The sequence below is a fragment of the Patiria miniata genome, unplaced genomic scaffold, assembly GCF_015706575.1.
Source record: "Patiria miniata isolate m_02_andy unplaced genomic scaffold, ASM1570657v1 HiC_scaffold_20, whole genome shotgun sequence".
Classification (NCBI taxonomy): Eukaryota; Metazoa; Echinodermata; class Asteroidea; order Valvatida; family Asterinidae; genus Patiria; species Patiria miniata.
Window position 1 is genome coordinate 33,311,236 of NW_024037059.1, and position 27,102 is coordinate 33,338,337.

Genomic DNA, 27,102 nt, shown 5'->3' on the forward strand with positions numbered 1-27,102 from the left:
TTGTCTACGACGCTGAGGACGCCATGGTCGATGAACGACCGGCTGCAATGATGTCAAGGAACTTACGACGCGTGCAACACATCACAATTTTCGTGAAATGGATCGTACGCGTACGACGAGGGCGCGTCGCGAGTTGCGATCGACGTATATTACTCGGGTTGCGACTCATCGCAGCGCTTCGTGAAATCGGGTAGCTTGTATGGGCCTTGCTCGGCTGCAAGGCGCCCCCATGACGTTAATTGGGTTCTATCTCCTTCCGACCTTAACTCCTCATTCACAGCCCCCCCCCCCCCACACACACACACTTTTTCCCCCTCAAAATTGCTGTAATCAGCTGCTGGCCTATCGGTACCCTGAAGGGTTGGGTGCATTATTGCGGATTTGCCCTTGGTGGCACCTTTGAAATGCTGGATGAAAAAAACCACACGGTCGCATCATGCGTGGCATGGCAGCGTCCATTTTGAAATTAAGTCCTGTAAATTGGCCGAAATTTTGCTATTTCCCCAGACCACTTTTACGTCAAGAGAAAGGATCCCCGAGTCATATTTTTTTCCTTTAAAAAAAAAATGGGGAGAAAATATCTCTAAGAAGGTCGGCATCAGGCCTGAACAAGGGCAGCCTAAGGTGCACATTACCAAAAAGCTGTACTGCGCGCGAACTCGCGCTCATTAATATTTTGTGATCTCACAGGTAATTTTTAATTATCCTTGTAGTCAGGCAGCTTAGTGAATGGATGTGGACATTCTGGACAAAAGCGCCAAATTTTCCATACATGCTCCTCAATGCCTTAGAACCAACTTATCCAATGACATTATGGCGGCCATCTTGGATTTTAAAGATGGCGGCCATTAAAAACCTATATCTACCAATATCTCAGCTTCTACGCCACGTAGGATTAATGTTTTGGTGTCTAAATATACATTTTCAGGATCAAGGAATGCAACTGTACCATTTGGGATAGTGTCAAATGGTTAGTTTGTCCAAATACAGTATTGTGGCCATCTTGTATTTGAAACATGGCCGCCATTTAAAACCTAAATCTCCGAATACGTGTACTGCATCTTTAAGCCACTAAGGATCTTAATCTTGGTGTCTAAACATATATTTTCAGGGTCATGGAACGCAACTAAAAATTTGGATTAGTACTACATGTATTTAGGATCGTGTCAAATGGTTAGTTTGTCCAGATACTAACTTTTATTAAAATACGGCGGCCATATTCAGGCTTTGTACCTTTTTGCCATTATGGTTTGACTTGAAAGGGCCGGCACCGGTCTCATTCAGGTTGTGTACCGATTTGCCATTATGGTTTCCAATAAAGGGACCAACACTGGCCTGAATCAGGCCTTTTACCGTCTTTTCATCATGGTTTATCGTAAGAGGACCTGCAATGGCCCGGTTCAGGCTGTACGCCGTCTTGCTGTTATTATTTGCCTTATAAAGACCAGCACTGGTCTGATGCAGGCTCTGAACGGTGTTACCATTACCGTTTGCCACTTAATAGGGTGAGCACTGGACCAACTCCGTGGTGTTTTAACCGTCAACACGGAACCGTTTTGGTGCAATCGAGCCAGCATTAGCCCGCCTGGTCTTGTACAGTTTAAACTGTATGGCACTGCCACAACAAACCCATAATTAGCTGGTATCGGCCCAATACCGTCCCGTTTACTGGGTCAATGCCATCTTTGAACCTAGGCAGGTAGAAATCTCTGGCACTACAGGATGTGATACAACTCTGCCTCTCCACAACTACATGCAGCTGAACCACTTTTGTAGCCACATTTTGATTAAGGCGGGTCTGTGATCTGCTAGTCCTGGTTCTCAAGCGGCTGATAGTTTTCCATTGAACCCATGTCAATGTAGCACCTAATGGGAGGTTTTCCGCCGTTGTTATAGTATAAACATGACAATCGGTGGGCGTTTGCTCCCAGTCGTTGCTCCCAGTGTTGGAGTCTTGCCACTTCCCTGGATCTTGTGAAGGAGTGGGCATGGCTGAGGAAGCTTTTCTTGACTTCAGCCTTTTGTGCCGAAGCTTGTTGTCCCTGGAGGAGGCGACACTCGTCATTTATCAATTTGGATATCTTAGGTCAGCTGGCAACTTCCCCTCGGAAATCAGAAGAGGAAATGCCAGCAAGGAGGTGCAAATTACTTGTGTTGGTGGATTTCAAGCATCCAGGGATCAAACTGCATGAATTGTTTTCAGGCTGTGTCAGGTTTCATGGTATGGGCTGATCTCTCCCAGATGGGGCACGCATACTCTGGTGAAGAATGGCACGGAGCCAAAACGGTTCATCTTAGGGTGTGTGGTTTGGCTCCCCTTTCGGAGGTTGTTCAATTTCTTTATGATGTTGTTACGGGGAACTTAATTTGGATGACTTGAATGACAGGATATGATGGAGGATCACGCTAAGGTAGACAGGATGGCTACAAGGGGCCAATGGTGTTCCGGACCATTTGATGTTAAAGGGTCGGTTGGCTTCGCGGTTAACGTTCCTGAGATGGAACGAGTAGACTTGGGTCTTAGCGAGATTGGCACGGAGGTGATTGCACTCAGTATAAAGACGGCTAAGTGCTGAGGTAAGTTTTGCTCCTTTGACTTCGAACGGAATCTTTTGAGATGTAACACAAAGATCGTCTGCGTAGATGAAACGCTCAGTGTCCTGGTCTATTAAATTGTGATTTGTTTTGTGTAGACGTGATACAGCATAGGAACTAGCACAGTGCCTTGAGGTAGGCCGTTTTCTTGCCGTTGACAGCGTTTTTGTTTTGTTCTGAACAACAAAGAAGCATCTGTTTTTGAGAAGGGCTCCGATATGAGCCGTAAATGCGAGGTATTGGGTCAACTCCAAGATCTTTTTCAGGAGGCGGCAGTGGTTTACAGAATTATATGGGACCGAAAGATCCACAAAAATAGCTCCACTTATTTGTCGTTTTGAAACCCATCCTCAGCTTGCTGTGCCATATTGCAATGTCGCAATCCAGGTTGCTGAGGGATAAGGGATGTTTCAGCAACGGGGACAAGCCTGTTGAGGATCAGGCACTCGAACATGAACAAAAACAGTAATGGGTTCCTGTCTGGACCATGTTACCTGTGGCCAAAGCCTGCAGTGAACTTATTCCTCCATGATGTGTGGCTTCAAGAGTCAAAGTGTATGCGGTGCAAGACGTGCATGCAAGCACCTTGCTAAGTGCAATAAACTCTCCGGTTGCAACTGTGAGAATTAGGGCGAGCACTTTTAAATTGTAAACATTTGTGAGTGATGACATCTATTCTCACATAATGTTGTTTAACTCATACTTCATACAGTATTTTCGATGACTGCAGTATATATCAATGGTATTGTGTTAGAGATTTTATCTTCAGTTTGACTATTTTGTGTGTATAACTAAAATCATCTTGGTCTCTTCTGAATAAAAGAGTTGTATATTTCCTGACCCTGAAAATGTATGTTTTGACACCTAGACTGTAATTTGATATGGGGTAGTAGCTGAGATATCAGTAAATGCAATTATTATCTGGCGGGTGATCTTTAAAATCAAAGATGGTCACAATAGTGTACAAACTGACCATTTGACACTGTCATAAATGGTAAAGTTGCATTCCTTGACCCTGAAAAATGTATGTTTGGACGCCAAAATTTTAATCCTAAGTGGCTTAGAAGAACAAATATTGGTAGATATAGGTTTTCAATGGCGGCCATCTTTAAAATCCAAGATGGCCTTCGCAATGTATCTGGACAAATAAACCATTTAGCACTAACCCAAATGGTTCAGTTGCGTTCTTTGACCCTGCAAATTATGTTCAGACACTAAGATTTCAATGTAAAGTGGCTTAAAGATGCAATACATGTAGTTTTCAATGCCGGCGGCCATCTTCAGAAATGAGATGGCAACAATACTGTATCTGGACAAACAAACCATTTGACACTATCCCAAATGGTACAGTTGCATTCCTTGACCCTGAAAATGTATGTTTAGACACCAAAACTTTAATCCTAAGTGGCTTAGAAGATGAGATATGGGTAAAAATAGGTTTTCAGTGGCAGCCATCTTTAAAATCCAAGATGGCCGCCATATTGTTTTTGGATAAATTGGTTCCTATCCAAAATTGAAAGCTAATGCAATAAAGAGCATGAATGGAAAATTTGGCGGTTTTGTCCGGAATGTCCACATCCATTCCAAAAGATGGCCTAAGCTGCCTGACTATTGTGGGCATACTGGGACAGACTGTAGAAATATTTCTGGAGGTCAAGCAATAATATTGGGACTTGTGGCTTCCAACTCGGGGGATTCGGTTCACAAAAACATTCAACTTCAATTTCTGGGCCTATTTCGCATAGATGTGGGGGCTACATTTAGACCGTATTGGCCCGTAGATTGGCAACCGTGGTCTTTTTGGGGGGGGGGGGGGGGGGGAGGGGGGAATATATACAAACAAATTGACCGGGCTATCTCTGGTACATACAATTGAAAAGAAAATTGTCCTAGAGGTCATAATCTTTTACTTTCAGTGAAAACACATGCCGCCTTGCTCCTGAGAGCCACCAGGCGGAGTTTTACATTTTCTGTCCGGATTTAGTGTTGTTTTCTATGAGTGCGTATTTGGTGGAGTTATTATGCGCCTCATTCGGCTGTAGGGCGCCCCCGTTGCGTTAATTGAGTTCTAGCGCCCTGAAGCTTGGTAGCTCTCATTCCAAGCTAGCTCCAACAGTAAGAAAGCACATGTAAACAAAAAGTGACGTCATAATGTCTCCGGCCTATTAATTAAGGATATCTTTATTCAACTTTTCGACCAATATGCCTGTGTACGTTCTCAATTATTGTAGCAACCCTATTGCCCATAATATTATGCATGGAAGGACTGAAAATGTAATAAGCATTTTAATTTAATGCGATCCCTCTGACTTTTGGGAGGCCTGTGTTGAATTGCCAGAAATAGTCAATGGGTGAAAGAATTTGTACACCATGATATGATGTTAGTACATGTGGTAGTTCAGAGTATGAAAAAACAAAACAGGCGGGTAAAACTGAAAATAAATGGACAGAAGTTAGCAAGGAAATTGATCATCTTAAAATTAAAAAAAAAATGTGTGGGAAGATTGTTTAGTGCGTTGTGGTCCTAGTCGTATAGTGCAAATTGTCAAATATTATTGGGGATTTTCCATGAATAACACAAGTAAAACATGGACACACGAAAAAGAAATTAAGAATGGAAGTCGGCTTAAAAAGACATTCGCTTTTGCCAGTGAAAAAGCGACGTAAAATTATGTCCCCGCACTAGTTTATACTAGTTTTAGTGCGGCGCGCTTTTTATGTAACGTTGGCCTAGCTTTTAGCACCTTTTGTGCCAAGTGGCTGCCGACTCGAATATTTATTTGTAATAAACCAGACAAATAATAATAACGATGAGGAATGGAATAAACAATGGGGGGGGGGGGATGGCAGAGGGGCCACGCTTGGCATGTTGCATGCCGGGAACGGGTCGTTTTCTTGTACACACCAGTACGGTACGTATACGGTGAGGTCATCCAATAGTCTCTGTGAGGTCATCATCAAGCGGCCATTTTGTGTCGCGAACTTTGGAAAGTACACCTTGTCGAGCCAGCAATGTCCACGTAATACACGGATCAGTGCTTGTCAATTAGTTGCAATTCCTGACTTGTCGAGCTGTGGTATGACGATTCATTTGTGACGGTAACATGTGCAAGAAAAAATTGTGAAGATTTGTGGACTAGACGAAGAGTAAGTCATGTAAGTGATCTCATCGCTTTCCGCCTGTTTCTAGTGATGATCGACCTTGATTTCATTGCATGATTTTGTGCGCAGACAGCAGACCGCAGACTGCAGTGCATGACTGGGGAACCAACATTAAGCAGTGTAGCCCAGTTTCCGGACATGGGAAATTTCTAGACAAACGTTTGCACGTGGCCTGATTAATACCATAACATTAAACCACTTTTGTTATATTTTTGAGGCGCATTGTTTAGAAAAGTACCTACATGTACAATAGGCCTAATTAGGCTTATTTCATTAGGCGAATTAAATTTTTTAAAGAAAGAAATTTCATGTTTTGTAAATTGTTAGTACTGAAAGGACTGAAAAGAGAATTAGGCCTAGCTAGGGGCCTACACCAAAATCAATGGTGTTTAAATCAGCTTCATAGGTGTTTGCACATTGGAGATTGAACTATTTAAATGGCCAAATTTGGAGTTTCAATTCTGTAATGCGCCTAGCAAATGTTCCTTCAAGTTCAAGCAGAACAAAAGTGACTAACATATTAAATTTTTTATAATTTTGGTGGCTTCTCTAAACGGCTGTCGTGCGTACATGCCAGGGGTGTGATATCTCAGCTTTAAAGCTGATTTCACTTTCAGCTTTTTTTGTTTTGGATTGCAGCTTTTTTCCCGCACTTGCTGTGTACAAAGGTATAGGAGATTTCCAAAGTTCAGCTTTTTTGCACCTTTTTCAGCTGTTTTCAGCTATTTTTATCAGTGGTCACTCACACCCCTGACATGCTATGATGTTGTGTCAATAAAAAAATATGCGCGATGTACAATGTATGTGGGTGCCATACCGCTTTCAGGTGCGTAAGTGGTTTAAAGTTGGTGCGATGTCGTGGAAATTTAAGACAATGACTGTTTTATGTCGTGGAAAGCAAGACAACGCCTGTTTTGCATGAAACAGTCGATGTCTTGCTTTCCATGACATCGCATTTTGAACAGCTTCTTCGGTAGAAATGTGATTTTTGCGAGTTAACCATGCGTTGCGGTGATCACCCTCTAAAAAAAATTAGATGGGAGATACTTGGCCAGATATTTAGCCCGCTTGATTGTACGGCGTCTTCTTTGCACAGTACGAGTAGGCCTACATTATAAAAAGTATTCATAAATACCTCAGACAGTTTAGCTATTCCTATTGGTCTAGAGCCCGTCACGTGGCCGGTCTTAAACGGATGATAAAGACATGGCTAGCTGGTCTTAAACACTTTTCCAGTGTCTCAATAAAATGTGGACTCCTAAAAATCCAGTGCCTCTTACCGTTTCATTGGTTGAACGTTTACAATCCTCACGTAGGCATGCGCAACACTACCAGCGAGTCAGAATTTTATAGTTCTAAATTCAAAACGCAACGCCCCAGGTGCGTTCTGCGCGACATCGTGCAGAACATGCTACGCGCGCGTCAACCTCCATAAAAGGGTTGTTTACATCTTACTCTCCAGCTGAACACTCCATTATTTTGCTAGAGGGATGTTTCAAAAAGCATGAAGTGAACTTGTTGAACAAAATCGGGATTTTGTGAACGAATTATTTGATATTTTTTACCGAAAAGGTATTTATGAATGGGAATAAATATGTGCTCGGTCGGTATTTATCACTCTGTTTAATACCGCTTAGAGTCTGGGTGCTGATAATTACCCTCGCCTCCGGCTCGGGTAATTATCAGCACCCAGACTCTAAGCGGTATTAAACAGAGTGATAAAAACCTCCGGAGCACACATTTATCCCCTTATTAAATTACCATTGGCCGAGTGGGTAGCAGTTGTATCTCAACACTGAGAGATCCCTGGTTTAACTTGCGGCTAGCGACATTTTCGATTTTTGTTTTAATCCCCAAAAATTAGGAATATGCTTCTTTTATTATTTTAAATTGACTCCAACATTTAATTTCAGAGTAGTACATTTTCTTTTTCTGATTCGTGGCTCTGGAATATTTTTTTAAACGGAAATTTAAGTCCGAAATTGTAAAATGGTCTGATTCCCATCTCGTGAATGTGAAGTCACAACGACAATGTTGGCGCAGGCAGATTTTTCAGAAAATAATGTATGTGGCCTTAGAACTTGCCATGGATTTACATTGTATACAACCAACAAAGTGGCATTCTAATGTTTAATCATTTCCCAACTCATTTTACAAAACCATCACTCTCTATCTAAGATGAGGTATTTAGTTGAGGTGTGGGGATGGGGCAACCTCGTTCCCAGGGTGTCAAGCAGTACGCTCCCACCACTACCTGCTCTCTCACCCTGGTATTGGATCATTTGCATGCTCAAAAATCTTGCACACATATGCAAATTGGGAATATTCTGGTATGCAAATTAGGAATAGTCTGGTGCCTGGCTGTGCGTTATATCAGCGTTTGTTTTTGTATAATGTGGTGTCTGGGGTAAAAACAGAGTCAATTCATTGTGGCGTGAGTTACTAAAACACAATTTTTTTCAAGTTAAAATGTTACAATCTTATCCAGCCAATATGCAGTATCACATAATATTGAGCAAATTGGAAAGGAACGGATTGTTTTTCAGTGGACGTAAGAATTACAATGAACGTGAAAACACGTAATACACGTTGGAAATAACACCACCAAGAACACGATATAAATCCAATACTAGCCAATTGCGGTATCGAATCAGGATACAAGAAGCAAGTGCCCATCCCAGGGGTTACTGTTGGAAACGGGGTTGGAAATAAAGTAAGCTCTGGGGACGAGGTTGGGGGTGGACGAGGTTGGGGGTGGGAGATATTAAGGGAATAAATGTGTGCTCCGGAGGTTTTTATCACTCGTTTAATACCGCTTAGAGTCTGGGTGCTGATAATTACCCGAGCCGGAGGCGAGGGTAATTATCAGCACCCAGACTCTAAGCGGTATTAAACAGAGTGATAAATACCGACCGAGCACATATTTATTCCCATTCATAAATACCTTATCCATAAAAAAATATCAAATAATTCGTTCAAAAAATCCCGATTTTGTTCAACAAGTTCACTTCATGCTTTTTGAAACATCCCTCTAGCAAAATAATGGAGTGTTCAGCTGGCGAGTAAGATGTAAAAAACCCTTTTATGGAGGTAGACGCGCGCGTAGCATGTTCTGCGCGATGTCACGCAGAACGCACCTGGGGCGTTGCGTTTTGAATTTAGAACTATAAAATTCCGACTCGCTTGTAGTGTTGCGCATGCCTACGTGAGGATTGTGAACGTTCAACCAATGAAGCGGTAAGAGGCACTGGTTTTTTAGGAGTCCACATTTTATTGTGACACTGGAAAAGTGTTTAAGACCAGCTAGCCATGTCTTTATCATCCGTTTAAGACTGGCCACGTGACGGGCTCTCGACCAATAGGAATAGCTAAACTGTCTGAGGTATTTATGAATGAAGGATGTTGGAGGGTTCATTGTTGCCAACTATTGCATTTAATTTAAAAAGAAATATAACGTTTTCAATATTGCAGTACTTAATTGACGAAGGATGGGGACTTTGAAGAGACGATATGATGCCTTGGAGGTCAAAGTGTGCGACCCCAGGTCAGAGTTAAACCATGAGGCCCTATTGGTAAGTTTTTATAATTCCAAGTTGTTGAAGGTCTCTACATGTATACATCTTCATCTCTATCGTAGACTGGGTCTAAATAAGTTTGTACACTGTGGGTCAATTAAACACAAAAACTGATGTAACAAAATGAACTACAATTTTTGAATTAACACCTGTATCTGTTTTTGTTTGGGAAAAAAAACTGTAATAAAATGGTCAGAAAATATCCGGTGTCCAACCATAAGATTACCCTCTTCAATGCTCATGATTTGTCTACTTATTGAGAGGATACCCAGGGTTATTTTGATTCCCTGTGAGTCATTAGTAAAAGTGGAGACCCTCGTGCTTTACACACACATCCTGGAAATTGTCCAAGGCAAGGGGTTAGTAGGAGAGAGGATATCCCCCTCACATCCTGCCCTTGCCGAAACATAGAGTATACCCAAATGTTTGGACCTTTAAATGTGTGCACTGTGTACAGAAAGTAGTAAATTTTGTAGTGTCATTTAACTTGGTACTAGTGTAAAGTAAGATTTTGAACTGAACATGGCTGCGAGTTTGGAACTACGTGTACAAATGTACGTGTACACTGTGAAAAGGGAAACAAGTGTGTACCAAATTGTCATGTTGTCCACATGATCAGCTTACACACGTGGATGGCATGTACAGGCAGTGCATGCCATGTCTTAGGGGCTGCACCCACTTTCTATTTACAGACTAAAATGGCCCTGGCTATTCAACAATAGAGGATTTACGTTGTATTGTCTGCTCGATCATGTACACATGTGGGTAAAGCAATGGACAACGTGTACACTACACATGTATGTCTACATGTTATGCAGGGGACCAGCCAGCCATTCATAATACATGTAACTGTATATATTCAGTTACCCAGCTCAATTCAGGTCTGCTTTTTTTGCTGTCATTTTTTTTTAGGAAGGTGTAAATAGACCATCACAAATTTGGATGAGTTTTGTGCTGAGGGGCTGGTATGCAGGCCAGTTTTGTAATTTCATGCGTATATATAGTAAGTGAGCAGCGGTTGGCAGCGGATGTTCCATATGGAGGTTATGTTTCATCATGTACATGTATACATGTAACTGGAACTTGACTATCTGTACTTTTGTGGTACTGTACTTGACTTTTCATCCAGTGAACAGGAAGTTTTTCAAAGTGCTATGGAATAGTTTCCTTTCTAAATGTTCATACTTGTTTTGTGCATAAATTGTCTATGTTTAGTCTTGCATAAAGAGCAAAGTGCAGATCTGTGGTCAGTCATCCACCCAAACAAACAACTCATCCAATAACCAGATTAAATGCTTGTCCTGAATAATGCCAGAGGCCTCTAATCTACTCACATAGGGGTGCAAATAATCCAGTTATAATCAAATGGTGCACAGATGCTGTAGAGCAGTCTGACTGCTCAGTGCACACTCTAATGAATCTCCTAACCAGGCTTGTAACAAGGTTGATGTTTGGCTTCTGGCAAATGTTTGGGATTGTTTTATGCATACAGTATTTCATTACTTTTGTAGGTTGGAATGTTTGGAACTTCTGTATTGTACATTGACTTGTGTTACTGCAAAATTGCAAGTACGTTTTCATTGATAAAATTAGTGCATGTAATGTACAAGTTCTAAGTTGCGAATCAGTGTTGTGTAGTTTTACGTTTTAGTTCTATGTATGACCTGAATTGACCTCATATAAATAATTTATGTTTTACAATTGTGAAACATAAATTATTTTGATATTCCCTTTGTGTTGGCACTTGAACAACAAAGTTCTACCCCGTCCCTTAGTGATGACAAATTTCAGCTCTTCCAGACATTTTGGCATGAAACACTTTCAGTTGAAGCTGAAAGTACATGTATACATTTACAAGGTCATAAATAGTTACAACTAAAACTACACAACACTGATTCGCAACTTAGAACTTGTACATTACGTGTAATTAATTTTATCATTGAAAATGTACTGAAATTGTGATAATTTAAAGATAAATGTCACAAATCAGCCCTTGTAGAAATGTTCCAAAATATTGGGAACAAATCCTTCATTTGTTGACATAAAGTATAGGGCTGTAATTCCCAAATTGTTTTGCTAAATTTTGTTTCAATTTTTTTTTTTTAGTTTAAGGGCCCATGCAATGTAATTTTTATTAATACAATCCTTGGAAATGCACCTTTGTGTCCCTTTTAGCCCCATTTTCAATATTTGTTTTCCCATTTTCAAGGCTATTTTGGGACCTTTTTGTTTTTGGGTTTTCATGCTCATGCGAATTTCCATAATCATGAGCAAAAGTGTGATGTCATTTCAGGTAGAACCTCAATGTTGGAACTATTTCAGCACCAAAAGTTGCCATAAGTTTGGATATTTTGCTGTCGTAAATTTTCTTTTCTTTGGTGATTCATTGCTGTGCCAGTACATGGCAGTAAGCCAATGAGCAAACTTTTCTTGATTTTCATTTAAGCACATTTTGGGTTCACAATTTGAACAGACGAACCCCTAAACTGAACAGTGTCTTCCTGAAATGACATCACAGCACCAACACCCTCAGTTGTCATGAAAAGCATGGACAATTTAAAATGTTAAACCCTATTAAACAGAACTCAACCCATCAAACCCCAACCATGCCCCAACGGCATGTTTTGTTGGAATCTGTCAGGATGGGTACAGTACCCCTAAACTGACAGTCTTTTACATTGGGTTGGCACACCACGCATTGAGTTAATGTAATAAACATTGCAATTAATGATGGATTGTTACAAACACAAGTTTCTGATTGTATCTCAAGACATTATCACACTCAGAGCTTCAAGTAATTAACATGTTTCATCTTTGGGAGTCTATCATCACCATTGGCCTCCACAGATAACATGTTTATTAAATCTGACAATACAGTAATTGGTACAGCAGTAATTGGTATGGCGTTACGGCTGTCATCAACAAATCATGCCTCTGACTGAGATCTTCTGCTTAGATGCCTAGTCACACACTCACACTGGGTCCAGCAGCGTAAACTGTGACTAACACAGGGAATGGTTGTTGAGCAGATAAAATGCAACAGCTGCAGAAAAACTGAGGATTAAAAGGTCTGGATACACTATCATTTGAATTTTGATGGACATACTTTGCCACTCCTTACAGAAATCTTGTTGACATTATTTGGTTGCAAATGGTATTGGTAATTACAATATTAAAAGTTGTGAACATTACATACACATGTACCTGTGGTACATGACTACATGTACATTATACATGTACCGTACTTGCAGGTATACAGGTATACATGTACATTGTGGGACTTGCATACACCGGTAGACGTGTACTGTACATTCAAAGCTGCTATTAAAGATGCAGACATAAACTTTTGTTTTACTTTTTTTCATAAACTTTTGTTGTTAATTGTGGCCCCCTTTACCATACATGTACACTTAAAATTACATTTACTTTTTATATCTATTGGTAATTTGTTTTGCTACATATTGTAAAGCTCACTTCTATCCAATTCCTTTAAAGCAATGGTGTCAGGTACCATGTTGATCAAGCATTAGGCCCTATTTTGTTATAACTTTAAAGTTGTTCAGTAAACTGTTGCTGTGCAATCAATGACATGTACTGTATACATGTATACTGTATTATAAACCATAAAATGTACAGAATTGACTGTAAGTACATGTACAATGATGATTGATGGAGGAAGAATTCCAGAGTTGTACCATAAGTGTAACTACAACACAAAGGTCAGCAGGTGACATGCGAGGTAGGGCTAGTCTCTGCCTCTCCCGTGGATCCCTTTTCAAGTGAGCACTGCACCAACAACAGGGTGCCAGACTCTGGCCTACCTGTAGCGGGGTGGATATGAGAGGAAATCATGCCAGCATGATAGGGGCATTGGTTTCATTATGCCAGGAAAAAGTCATGACATGTCATTCTAAAAATACCTAATTGCTGCCCATTTATACTTAGTTGTGCACTTGGAATGGGTTTACATGTACGCCTCGGCCTTAGGTTAATGACCTGTGAATGCTGCGTTTGGACAATTACAGTGTATGTGTTTGGCTTGTATGTTAGTGTGCAGTGCTAGTAATTTTTGATTGACTTCACATACATTTGTACGCATACAGTGTTGTAGTCAAATAGTTTTCCCCGAGTATGGATACTTTGCCATGAGTACAAACTGTCCGAGTACCTTGCCATGACTAGGAGTATGATCACAAGGCAATTTTAATCATGAGTACGAGTGTGAGTATGAGTTCAGGTCCCTGAGTATGAACTCGTACAATTACTTTTCATGAGTATGGGACTTTTCAATGGGTAAATTCAATGTTCTCAAGGGCTTTTTGCTGTCAAACTAGGATTTGGACAAATGCAAAAGCAAACATTAGAAAATTGGTTCTTTTCCTGCATGCAGCCATGCACCTCTAAAAGCGCCAGTACATGTACATGTACATACTACGAGAACAAATTTCACAACACTGTATGTTTCTTTAGAGTGAACACATACCGGTACGCATACGTTGTACATGTACCAAACCTGTAATATTATAGAGGGAGTAGGCCTACACGTACATCATAAAAGGAAATAAATGTAACTACCAGTACATGTACACAAATGTACATAAATGAGGCCAAAAAAAAAAAATAGTTCTGCTTCCGATTGCATGGCATATAGGGTGGGTAGGTAGGGAATTTGTTTTTTTTGCAATTTTTTTTTTGTACGATCAAATGGAGGCGTCTGCGTGTTGTCAAGGGTAAAAGGTAGAAATCGATGGTTTTGGGTGTTTTTTTCTCTCATTTTCCAGTAAAAAAATTAGGGTAGGGGCTGTCAGAATAGGGTAGGTAGGGAAACCGGAAGCAGAACTATATTTTTGGGGCCTAAGTAGACTACCGGTACATGACTCAGCCAATAAAACAAAAATAGTAATAATATTGTATTGTACGCACTACATGTACGTACATGTACATGTACGAACATGTACCATGGAGGTGGGACTAACTTGGAGCCATTAGATACCTCGGATAACAGTTAATTTTGTTCCTGATTGCGGAAATTTAACTATTTTTTGTTCGCCAAATTTGTTTTAAATTTTTTTATTCTCATATTCTGAAAAAATTACAGAACACAAATTTCACGCACAAAAACAAAGCCCTTGAAAAAATACAGGAAGTGTAAGTTTATCACTGTTTCAAATAAAACACAAGAAAATGAGCTTAAGCAACCAAGCTTGGACTATGTATACCGGTATAAGTCAGAGTTTGGAATGTGGTTGTGGACTTGCCACTGGGCAGGTATGTTTTGACGTCACCTTTTAACCCTGTGACTGGGGACTGAGTGAGATCTTATCTTGACCTGTCTGTGTTTATAGAAGGTGATCATTTTAAGTGCTCGTTAGGTAGTGAAGAAAGGTAGGGCATTTTTGGCAATGCAGTGCTGTCTGTACATGTATGTACATGTACATGTGGGAGAATCAGCATGTTTATTGTACTAGCAGGCACACTGATTTGCTTGTAGGGTTTCCCTATTCCCTGTATTATTGAAATACAAGCTGATTTACCCGATCATAGATCGGGTAGGGAGTATTTGTGTTGGGGTTGAAAGTGTGGGGAGTTAAATGTAAATGGGGGATTTAGTTGAGAAGACATGTAGCTATAGAAAAGCAATGTACGGTGACGCGATCTGAGGCAATTTCTGACCACGTACGATAGTAAAACAAAAGATCATCTTTTAAAAATCATTTCCGAGTTTGGAGTCATTGAATCAGCTGTTCTGAGCAAAAGAATATTATAGTAGGCGACAATTTTTATTCGGGGAAGAAAAAGTGGGGGTAGGGAACCAAACGATATTGCCCGCTTTAAAATGTTGGGGTGGGGGTCCCCCATCCCCCACCGATTGACGCTAGGCGCTGCGCCCATGATAATTATGTACCATGGCATGTATAACTGTCTGTAAATTTTCCCGTTGGTCTGTTAAATTGCATTTTGTGAGGCAGTCGCGTTTGTTAATGTGGGAAAACTGAGTTGAAAGACTTACCGTATAGTACACAGACGAAGGCTGATTGTACTGTTTTGACAATAAATCATAATGGAATAAAACGTGAAGGTGGCATTTGCAATACAAATGTTGAGTGTGATACCATAAAATTACATAGTCTGAATCATGGAGGAAGGTCATTATGAAGGTACAGTATTGGACTCTTCAACAAACGTAAACTTGAACTTCTTACAATTTGCGAGACCTGCGAGGAAAAAGTCGATTTAACTATTTTATTCAGGTTGGCATGGTTCAACCATAATATAAGCAAGGCCACTGACAGCCAACAACCGCCAATATTATTATTTATGCACTCTTCGTTATTCCAACCCAACATAGTTCAAAGATCACAATATTTGAAGCAATGCATCGATCCCTGGTTGATTTACCCGATCATAGATCGGGCAGGGCGTAGAGTTGGGGATGAAAATGTGGGGAGATGAATGTAATTGGGGGATTTAGTTGAGAAGACGTGCAGTTATAGAAAAGCAATTTCTGTGGTGCGATCTGAGGCAATTTCTGACCACTAAAACAATTTGTTTTAGCAAAAGATCATCTTTTAATCATCATTTTCGAGTTTGGTGTCATTAAATCAGCTACTCTGAGTAATAGAATCATTATACATGTAGTAGCTACAATTTTTATTCGGGGAAGAAAAGTGGGGGGGGGGACCAAAAAAGTCTCCACCGCTTTAAAATGGGGGGGGGGGGGGGGGTGGAGGGGTTCCCCGTCCCCCACCGATTGACGCCCATGATAATTATGTACCATGGCAACAGTCTGTAAATGTTCCCTTTGGTCTGTTAAATTGGCATTTTGTGAGGCAGTGGCATTTGTGAGAAAACGTACTTGAAAGGCTTGCCGTAGTACACAGGCGAAGGCTGATTAAGAAGGTCATAATTAAGTTTCAGTATATTGGACTCTTCAACAAACGTAAACTTGAACGTCTTACAATTTGCGAGACTGTCTGCGAGGAACTTGTCGAGTCAACTGTTATTCAACTTGGGTCAACCATCTATATAAGTTAATAGCAAATTTTACTCGGCCTCCGAGAAATGTTTGCTCCTGAAACGATCTGAGACCGCGGTCTTTCGCGACGCCAAAATCGCTCCACGTCCGTGGAAAAATGTGGAGGGTGTCTTCCGCCGGATCGGACACATTTTCGTTGATTTTTTGTGTGACTGCGTTTAAGATCGCGATGTTTGAAGCAATGCATCGATCCTTCGTTGATCCCAGACAGGCCCCCGAAATTATAACGCAACACTGTGGCGGGCAGCGAACTCACAACGCTCAGCCTTGGTGGAAGCATGGAGCTGTATTAACACACGATGGAAGCAACAGAGCACTATACACGTCACTCACATAATTGTGCTTCAAATCATGCAAATAGCGAGCACCGTAGACCCAACCTCGTTTCCAGGGTGTGGAGCAGGCTGCAGTACGCGTTGCCATCGACAGTTTTGCATAGCCCGGATATACTACGCAGTGTAGACTTTCGATTGGTCAGACCGCGCAAGGCATACTTAATGTGTAGTCCTTCTGAGTATTCGTTGCACTCGGCGCAGGGGCGGCAAGCGAAGCATATGAAAGAATAGGGGCACTCGGTGGCCACGCACCATGGAGAAAAAATATTTTACCAAGGTCACCCCATATCACAATTTGGTGAACGCTTTGGCAGTACGGCTGAGTAGAACACGTAAACGAAACCCCTACGTTGACCTCGCTGACCTCGCACAGTCTAGACTCGCAGAAAAGCCAGCACAGGGGGCGGCCAGGCAGTCAACGTGAAAGCGCACACGACGGAAAATTCCTGTGCAAGATGCTGTCACGAAAAATAGACGAAAAGGATCGCCGGTCCGTACGGGAAAATCAGGACGACCCGAAGTGTCCGACCCGGCGGAAGACACCCTCCGTATTTTTCCACGGACGTGGAGCGATTTTGGCGCCGCGGGAGCCCGCGGTCTCGGATCCTTTCATGAGCAAACATCGTCTCGGAGGCCGAGTTAAACTCTCTCTTATATATATAGATTTACAATCTTAAATATACCGGTACCGGTATGACAGTATAATGCACATATGAAAATGTATGTAGAGAAAGGAACAAAAATGAGGTGCATTATTACTCTTCTAAAATAATTCACTAGTTATCTTAAACTTACAATGTTTGAAAGGTACCGTTTTACCAAATGCAACATAATCAGGCATGTGCACATTTGTATGTACAATTTACAAACATGTATGTTTAAAAATAGCGCATTATTATGATGTACTAGGGGTACACTTGAATCTTTGTAATGTACCGGTTCAGTGTATACGACGTACATGTACAGTTACTTTATTCCCGACCATTTAAAATACATTCCATTTTTTTTTCTGAACAAAAAAACATTATAAATAATCCAAGCATTTTTTTGTCATTGCTGTATGTACATGCAAGCACAGTATATATTTGTACAGTGATATCTACATTGTATAAATGGTGTAATTTGTATAGGTCATATTTAGAATGTACATGTGTACTGTGTGTGTGGGTAAATGTACTTCTATGATGTGTTCTCATCACTTGTTAAATTAAAGCCAAATGTGTCAAGTGTTTTGGCCTGATTACTGTGCTGCTGTGGATCCTGAGCAACGCTGGAGTGTTTAGTGTCAGAATTTATTTGGAGACACTACAACTCGGTATGTAGACCCTTCATATCAAAATGGGGCACAATACATGGACATGTACACACCAGCTTTCCAAGGAAATTGGTGCATGTAAAAATCACTCTTTTCTGGGTCTTAATTAATGAAGCTGATAGTACACAAAATAGTGCTCGGCAAATTCAAATGCATAAAAACAAGTGCGAGTGCACAATAAGCTCTGGCCGTCTTGCATGAAATCTATCGAAATGATCCCTGCCAGAGCTGAAAAATTCGACTCCCAAAAAATGAGATGCCAATGGCACATATGGAACACCATACTTTAGATGTCTACCTAAATTTATAGTGATTTGCGATTTAAATACCACGTGACTATAACATTACTGCACATATTTTGCCTCCATTTACGAACTTTTCATAAACATCTTTCCGAATTGTTACTTAAACCATTTTAAACAGCCACAATGAACACAATAGTGTTAGTCTTTAAGACACTTATTGGTAACGTACGTAACGTGGACAGAAATGTTGTGACATTTTTCTGTCCATGTTACATGTATACATGTACGTAACATTCTGAACATAATACCCTGTGACATCTGTAATTATACAGTTGATTGTCTTGGTTTTTACAGGTACATGTAACAATGCTGTGAATAAAAATGAAAATGCACAAATTAACAAACTTTCTGTCCATGTTACGTACACGTAGCACTGTGAGCATAGCTATCTTGTCAAATTTGCCTGGAAAGTCTTAAATTCTTTAAAAGCACCATCCTCAACAAACAAACAAATCAATATTTTTATCCTGCACTTCATTTCCCTATCCCATACGTCACAATTGTGTACCCCTTTAGTGTGGAAAGGCCCATATGCTGTAATGCATATGTATATCAAATTTGACATTTGGTGAATATTTTTTTTGTTTTTTTGGCTAATTAAATATTTTCTGTGCTCTGCAAATTTCCAGGATTGGCAGCGCAATGAAAATGACTATGTATTTGTACTGTCATATTTAAGTACAATGAACATGCACATGTGTGAGCACACGTATTGTGATGTACATGTGCAAAGGTACCGGTGTGTACGTGTACCATATGTACATGGGCAATTCCATGAGATTGAGAATGTAGACGTGGCTGAAAAATGGAAAATTTATGAAATCTTCAAAATTACAATAACCTCAAAATAATGTGGTGTCAAATTGAAGGGGACAACAAGGCCTTTGATTTCCATCATGTGCATGTGTTTTTCTGTAAAAAAACCCTGTCATTTTGCCTAAAATTTTGCCAGAAATGCAAGGTACATATATGTACATGTACATGCATGTATTTTAATTTTCGATGTCTTTTTTGAGTAACATGAGTGACCAATTAAATAACTTATTGCCACACCAACAGAAGTTTATTATGTTGGCTTTTTTGTGTAGTTTAATCAATTAATTTCAAGGGATCTTCTGTGAGAAAAATCACATGATAAAATGCTTTGACTTTTATATAGAATAACAGCACCGAGTGGATGGAAGACCCCCTCCAAATTTAACGTGAGTTACCATGGAATTGCCCACATGTACGTATACTAGTACAATGTATACATACAAAACACATTCAGATATGTGCCAGTACACTCTTCCAAAGACATTGTGCAGTACACATTTTCCCCGGTGTGGTATGTGTACACATCAACTTGTACACGTATGTATCATGGAAGTGAATGAATAAAATGATAAATCTATAACCTTGACACAGGTGTGTTTTGTAACTGTGCATGTGTCTGTCCCATTGTCCATTGTAACGGTGTATATCGGATAATAGAATACAATATACATGTAATATCCTGTGTCATAACGGCATATGGGAACAAATTTCAAGTGTGTATCACCCACATACATGTACATGTAGGTGCTGTGCATTTCTATTTTGTAGTTTCACTTCCTATGAATCATTATTTAGCTGCGCTGTAGAAATACATGTAATTTTCATTATGTACATGTATAGGAGGTTAAAATTTTAATTTTTTTTTAATACTTGAACACACATACTTGTTCCGTAGTTGTGGGAACTACACACGAGTTGTGCCATGGTACTATGGGGACCGAAGACGCTGTGGAGACAGCAGAAAGTCCCCATAACTCGGTCCTAATTTGCCTAACAATAAAAACTTCCCCATAACGCGGTGAGGGCACGCCCACTGTAACCTGCAAAAAATGTTTTCCAAAAACTATGGCAAACTATGTCAATTGTGCTCTTACATCAGATTTAATAGCACAAAATACATTCACTTAAAGAACCAATTGATTCCTTCCTCCATGCACATAGCGGTGCTCACATGTGCGCATGTATTCAGACTAGTTCATTGTGTACATGTACATTACTTGTACTGATATGGTATCATGCATAGTACATTGCAGTGTTTTACAAAAGTTCTCCATTAAAATAATGAAGGTCTTGAAACATTTAAAGGAATATGTTTTTTTATACTATAAATAAATCTAATTAATATAACGCCCATTTTGATTTTAGTGACAGAGTGAAAGAGTAAACAAGTGAATAGGTAACTGTGTTGACAGTCAGTCAGACTATGACCCTGCCTACCAGATATGCAAGGAATGTGATTGTCCAGTCATAATACCATACAGTCAGGCCTTGGTTAGGTTCCATGCATAAGCCTGAAGCTGTGCAGTTGGGATAGAAATGCTTGGCTGCTGGGCCAAACCACACATCACAACAGTTGGGGTTTTGCTACACTCTGACACCTCTTGAGTCATTTATTATTCTGTGAGGATCAAAACAAGTGTGTCTGCGCATGGTCTATATTGGGGTGCTGTGCCTTGGGCTTGTGATCCAGTGCCATGTCTCACCAACCAATAACAATCAATTTAATTATGTTGTGAAGATCTTGGGAAATACAGGCATACATGTACATATATGTACATTGTACATGTTCAATTCAATTCAGTTGACATTTATTCATATTTAGAACTCTCCAATAAACCAATACAAAGTTTGATAATATCAATATAATACAGTAATATTTGAATAAATGATTATAAATATGAAGGTAATTACCACCAGAAACAAAATAATGCATGTATGTACATGTACATTGTATCTTCGCTAAAAGAACCAGATGTTCTAAGTTTTGCAGAAAAGGAAATTATGAATATGAGGACATGGGGTGGTACGGCTGAGTGGCAGCACCCAGTTACAGTACATGTATACATAAAATGTGTTACATAACACAGCTAGAGTAAATGTATCAAATGTGTTTATAATACATTCATTCTAGAACTAGAAGCCTACACAAAGATTTTAGCCAAAGTAGTTGAGGAACTCTGTTGGCTGTTTTAAAAACCCAATTTTGTTTTGCCAATGTTGTGCACCAAAGGATAAAATGCATTTAAGAAGTTGTTGCTCTGTACATTTATTTCATTTCTAGTCAAATGTTGGCACCGTATTTTTATATTATATAAATGATAATACAGTTATTATTATCATAATTTTCATATGCTGGCTAGAGCTTTACATGTGGGCCCACATACCAGTACATTGTTATATTAGTGTAGTGTATGTATTACCTGTACATACATACACACTGTACGTATACATTTTGTTTTGTACATTGCACATCTTGGCCAATTTCCATTCTACATTTTCTGTCGCAAGACACAAATCACAACTGGTGGTGCATCTGTGAATTTATGGCTTGACTTTAGCAGCCAGAGTTTACAGTGAGTTTATTTGACATGTGATATATGATTAGAGGTCTGGTGAATAAATCACTACTGTCATATTGTGGTGTCATTCATTTCCAAAGCCTTGATACATGGACACTAGGCTCTGCTTGTGTGGTATACAGTACATGTATACACTTGTATCCTCACAAAAATATTGCAGTATTCAGTATTACCAGGTACTTTTCTAGGCGGACTTTTATGTCATCAGAATAAAGACAAATGTACCGGTAGCGGTAGTGATAAGGAAACTGCAAACAGGCGGCCTCAGCAGAACTTGAAAGCCTCTAGCTGTTGGATTACTAGTATTTTAAGCAGAAGAATTAATTCTAAATGCATACTGCTCACGGATGTACATGAACAGTGTACATGTACATATATTTTTGTATTCGGCATCGTACAGGTACTTGTACAATTACAAATGTACATGTACATTTTTATAGAGCAAGGACAAAACAAGCCACAGTAGGGCCCATCAAATTATTACTAGGCCAGGGAGGGTGATAATTGTTTTAAAGGATAGCTGATTAGGGCAAGTTGTAATGTATTGTTGTACAATTTTGTTGTAAATGTACCGGTACATGTAGTATTCCATTCTTGAAACATCCACTTGATTTTGATTGAATATTTATATTCAAACATTGACATTGAGGTAAAAACTTTACATGAATATCTTGTCAATATATTTTTTTTTTAGAAAGCTGACTAGTTAGCTGATACATGACAGATTTTAGAGAACTCAGATTTGGGCTATAAAACCACTCAAGTTATACATGTATGAATAAATTTACATCACAGACATTTTTTGGGTCATCTTTTCGAGATGACTCACATTTTTTTGAATATTCTATTTGGTAAAATGCTATTCAGATATTCAGTGGATGATGATGGATGATGAAATATTCAGATATCTGGTATTGTAGGCACAGCCCTGTTATTTGTAATTCCTCCTGCTTCCTTGTTCTATGGTACAACAGAGGAACTTGGCACAAAGCTACATGTATAATAATGATGGACGTCACTGCAGGACTTTGCGTGTGCATATTTTACCAATGTTTGCCTTCTGGAAAACCCAGCATACCGGTACCTGTACAAAGTTCATGTACATGTACCGGTACATGTACCAGATTACCAAGACTGTTACATTGGAACCAAAAGAATGGAAACTACGGTACATGTACCCATATCAGCCAAGTCAGCTTCAGAAATTAGCTGTAGCACTAGATAAAACTCCTTATTTGGAGCCAGACTACAGGTGTTTCTTAGTACTGTAACGATGATATTGGTGTCTGACATTGTAGGCATCTGTCAGTGTCCAATGTTACCATATGACCTTGTGGTTTAATATTACAAACAATAGCACATTTGAGAAGCATAAGGTTTTAGTTTTAGATTCCCTTTCCCCCTCTGTTGAGTAACAACAGCAAAGGACTTGTTTATAAATACATGTATAAAAACTATTTTGTTTTATGCATTTTTATTTTTTTATTTTTAATTACACACATGTACACATCACACCGGTACATACGTTCGTACGTCATGTGAATGAGTTTAAATTATGCGTTCACGCACTTGAAGCATTAAGGTCTACAAGGAACTCGAAAAGTCAACTCGAAACTCGAAAACTCAACTCAAAACTTGAAACTCGAAACTCAAAGGAAAAAAAACCCTCACAAAAGTCACATGTAAACCAGCCAACAGTGGTTTAATAGACTTCAGGAGATTCAGTCTACACTTGTTGTAGTTCTATGGCGTTTGTATGCAAGAGGGGTTCCATATGCCCGGGGGCCTACAAAACCCATTACACCATAATGGACAACAAGTGTTTTGTTAACCTTTGGATCATTATTTTTTATAACATGTTGGAACCTTCCAGAAGTAACCATGTGATAATTAAAATATCAGCTGTGTAAAGAGAGGATTTTTTTTCTGATTTAACACACCTACGCATTGTAATTGAGCAGTCCATTGCTTTGATCTTTGATTATATACCTGCACAAATTGCTTTTGCACTTTCAAATCCTGTTTAATAGCATACACTTTAATTAGAATATTCAGACTGAAAAGGTGTGGATCAGTTCAACTAACATTGCAGGTTTGGAAGGTATTTTGAACAAAGGTGTACGGTGTAGATTGAAATGTGATGTAACACCCCCACACATCTAATGTACGTTGAAACTAATTGTGGGATGGGGTTGAACACCACATTGACACAACCAGGGTTATTGATACTTTTGACAGAATTTGCAACAAATTGAAAATAATTCTCTACCAATGTTTGCATGCAATGACAAATGAAATAGTGCTCAACGCTCTCTGTTTTCAAAAGGGTATGTTGTACATATTCACCCAGAACCATAATAACTACTAGTCTATGTAATAGACCTTGGCGAAAGCCATGGTCTATAACTTTTTAGCAGATATGCTGATTAATTATGCAAGACAACCGCATCTTGACCTCTAGATTTTGACCAATCAGCAGGCACTTTCTATATCGGGTCTTCGGTCACTCACCGTTTTCGTAACATAGACATGGATAAAAAAAAACCACTCTAGACACAGCAACAAAGGCTGAGGTCACGCGCTCTTTATTATGTTACGCGATACATGCCCGGCTGTTGTTGTATTACAAAACACTGCTTTCGAATTGACCAGTCACAGTTTTAGTCATGATTTGGGAATGAAATGACGTCACGATTTAGTAAAGTTGACTCCGATTGGCTGAGGCGCGAGATCGCATAAATCTGCATCCTTTGGCATATCAGACGTTATACATGTACAGGAGACTTGGCTACGGGTGATACTCAGACTAAACACTTTCACTGCTCATCTTTCAATGTACATTAGTCTGTAAACATGGTAAGCCCTGCAATCATTTCTGTGTTGATTGATATGACATTATTACCCCTCATCATGTTGTGTGTTTGTAGGATGGCATTTCAGCCCTTGTGACTGATGTTAACATTCCAGCAGTCAAGAGAAACAAGAATGTGGAAACGTTCCTGGAGAGATGTAAGTCGCCACGAGTATTTATCGAACTTTGTTTTATACATCCTTTTCTAATGTTACTTAACATGCTTAAAGGGAATTTAAACATCAAACATTGGCAAACATCAAAAAACAAAACTACCAAATTATTACGACATACATGTACCTTACTTGACTGATAGTGAATGACAGTCCAAAGCATTCTGCAAAATAGTGGCACCTGGTGTGCTGTCATTTTCAAGAAAAGTGGTATTTTTGTATCAATTTCCAATGCTGGTTGGCCGACCAGCGTTTGAAAAAAACTGGCTTTTTCAAATACTGCCCACAATTTACCATATTTAGTTAGTCCGCATTTTGTTTGCCATCGATTACACACCTATGAACGGGTACAAGCCAGCTAGTCTGGTTTCCTGACCTTTAAATTCCCTGATGTCTATAAATTGCTCTGTTTCATCTTAAGTCTGGTCAGGGAACCAGACTACAGGAACATGATTGTTTTTCTTGGTTTTTCCAGCATCTACAGTACGAACACAAAACCTCAAACAAGTCAGTGTAACAATATTTGCTTTAAAATACTAACCCCCCCAAATCTATCCATTTCTGAAAATTACAGCAAAAGCAAATGTTGTATATTCCCCTTAAACTATAATAAGGGCAATTTCCAAATTTCAAAATCTTGTTACATTTACATGTTCTGTACATGCATCTCATTTTGATGTATAATTCTGAATCACATTCGCAGTGTGTTTCTTGTTTGTTTTTAGTTTTTATTAATTATTTTTCTCTTCAGATGACAGTGCTGTTCAGGAGGTTAGTAAACACCGACTCTCTGCCAAGGATTTCCAAATCATCAAGGTCATCGGCAGAGGGGCTTTTGGAGAAGTCCAAGTGGTAAGAATTCACACCCTTATCAACTGGCATTCTAGAGTACTCGTCAAACCAAATACATATACATGTGTATTACGAACTACTCTTGTCAACCGAAATAGATTTTTGTCTCTAACAGGGTAACTTGATGGATTAATTCTTCAGACCCTTGACTTATTTTGAATGAGTTTCTACTCTTTTTTCAAACATCGAAATGCATTCAAACGTTGGTTTGAGGCAAAAGTCTGGAACTCCAGTCTGATATGGTGTCACATCGCCCAAAGTTTTCTGTTTTATTCCATCTCTGTTCTGTCTATGTGTCTATGCCCTGAGCTCTGTACTTAATGTCTTGAATCAATGTAATCCCCATAGATGTCTGTCATTGCAAGTACACACTAGGGTTTTCTTGCACTAGCTGTCCCAGAGCCATAATGCATTACTGTACCCACAGAAAGGTACTCAAGCCTCCAACATAGTTTTCTCAGTGCGTAAAGCCTATCTTCAGAAAATTGATTTTGATTCACCAGGGGTTTTTATTAATAAGAGCAGAAGTAGTACTAGATATACAGGCACCGGGCTCATGTACATGTACTACATGTAAACTTGTTCACCATCATTTTTTACATACTTGTAAATTGTAAGTGGTTGTCAGTCCCATAGATGTTTCTTTGAGGATTTTTTTCTCAAAAATGTGTTATTTTTTCTTCTGTTGATAACTGTCTGAGGAAAACAAGAACCCCCTCCCTCCCTCCCCCCCCCCAAAAAAAACCCCAGTAAAATTACAGGGATGGCTGGTTCTGAACATTGATAGTTGATACTCGGTTGCTAGAGTGCACTTAAAAACAACTTTCGGAGGTGAAAATTGAGGGAGAGTGTGCTGTGCCTGAATCCTCATGGGTACATGCTATGCATTCGTAGATTGAATTGAGTTTTGGCATGATACATCGGAGGCCCTTGTGCTGTGCTTTTCACACATCCTTATGTTTATACTAGTATAAACAGTGACAGCTACGGTTGTACTATTTGTTGATCTTATTTAGTTATCAGACGGATAAAATGTTGAGAGATCAATTTAATTTTCCCATTACTGGTGCAGTGGGCCTATGTTTTCAGAAATTAAATTGACCACAAGCGAATAAGCATCTGCCAACATGCAGAACTTCTTTTTTATACTGTTGATAACTTTAAATGCATGTTTTTATGAGGTGTTTTTCCTTTCTCTTATCGTTACAGTTGAATTGCTATTATATCTATTAACTGAAATTTATGTACACATTGCTTCATTATTTTAAAAATAACTTCTTCTTTTTTTAAAATCTGCTATGCATAGGTCCGGGAAAGAGAAAGCCGTAAGGTGTATGCCTTGAAGCTCCTTAGTAAAATGGAAATGGTAAGTCGACTGATTGAAATCTTGGCCACATTGGCAAGGAAGTATACACAGAAAACATGTCATAATAAATGTAATACCTGCTAATTGAACCTTTGGGAGACATTTTGTGGTCATTAGTTATACCTTAGGTAGATACCGGACA

The 27,102-nt window shown here is 39.4% G+C and overlaps 1 protein-coding gene across 5 annotated transcripts in view; it reads left to right on the plus strand.

The window, feature by feature from the left end:
• The first annotated feature begins 5,518 nt into the window (after positions 1–5,518).
• Positions 5,519–27,102, plus strand: part of LOC119728736 (rho-associated protein kinase 2-like) — a 65,893-nt gene continuing 44,309 nt past the window's right edge. For all 5 annotated transcript variants that reach the window (XM_038201088.1, XM_038201089.1, XM_038201091.1 and 2 more), the window contains exons 1-5: positions 5,519–5,742; positions 9,229–9,329; positions 24,646–24,727; positions 25,494–25,594; positions 26,901–26,960. In XM_038201088.1, coding sequence (XP_038057016.1) covers positions 9,246–9,329; positions 24,646–24,727; positions 25,494–25,594; positions 26,901–26,960 — 327 coding nt within the window. In that variant the 5' untranslated portion in view covers positions 5,519–5,742; positions 9,229–9,245. The remainder of the gene's footprint in view (positions 5,743–9,228; positions 9,330–24,645; positions 24,728–25,493; positions 25,595–26,900; positions 26,961–27,102) is intronic.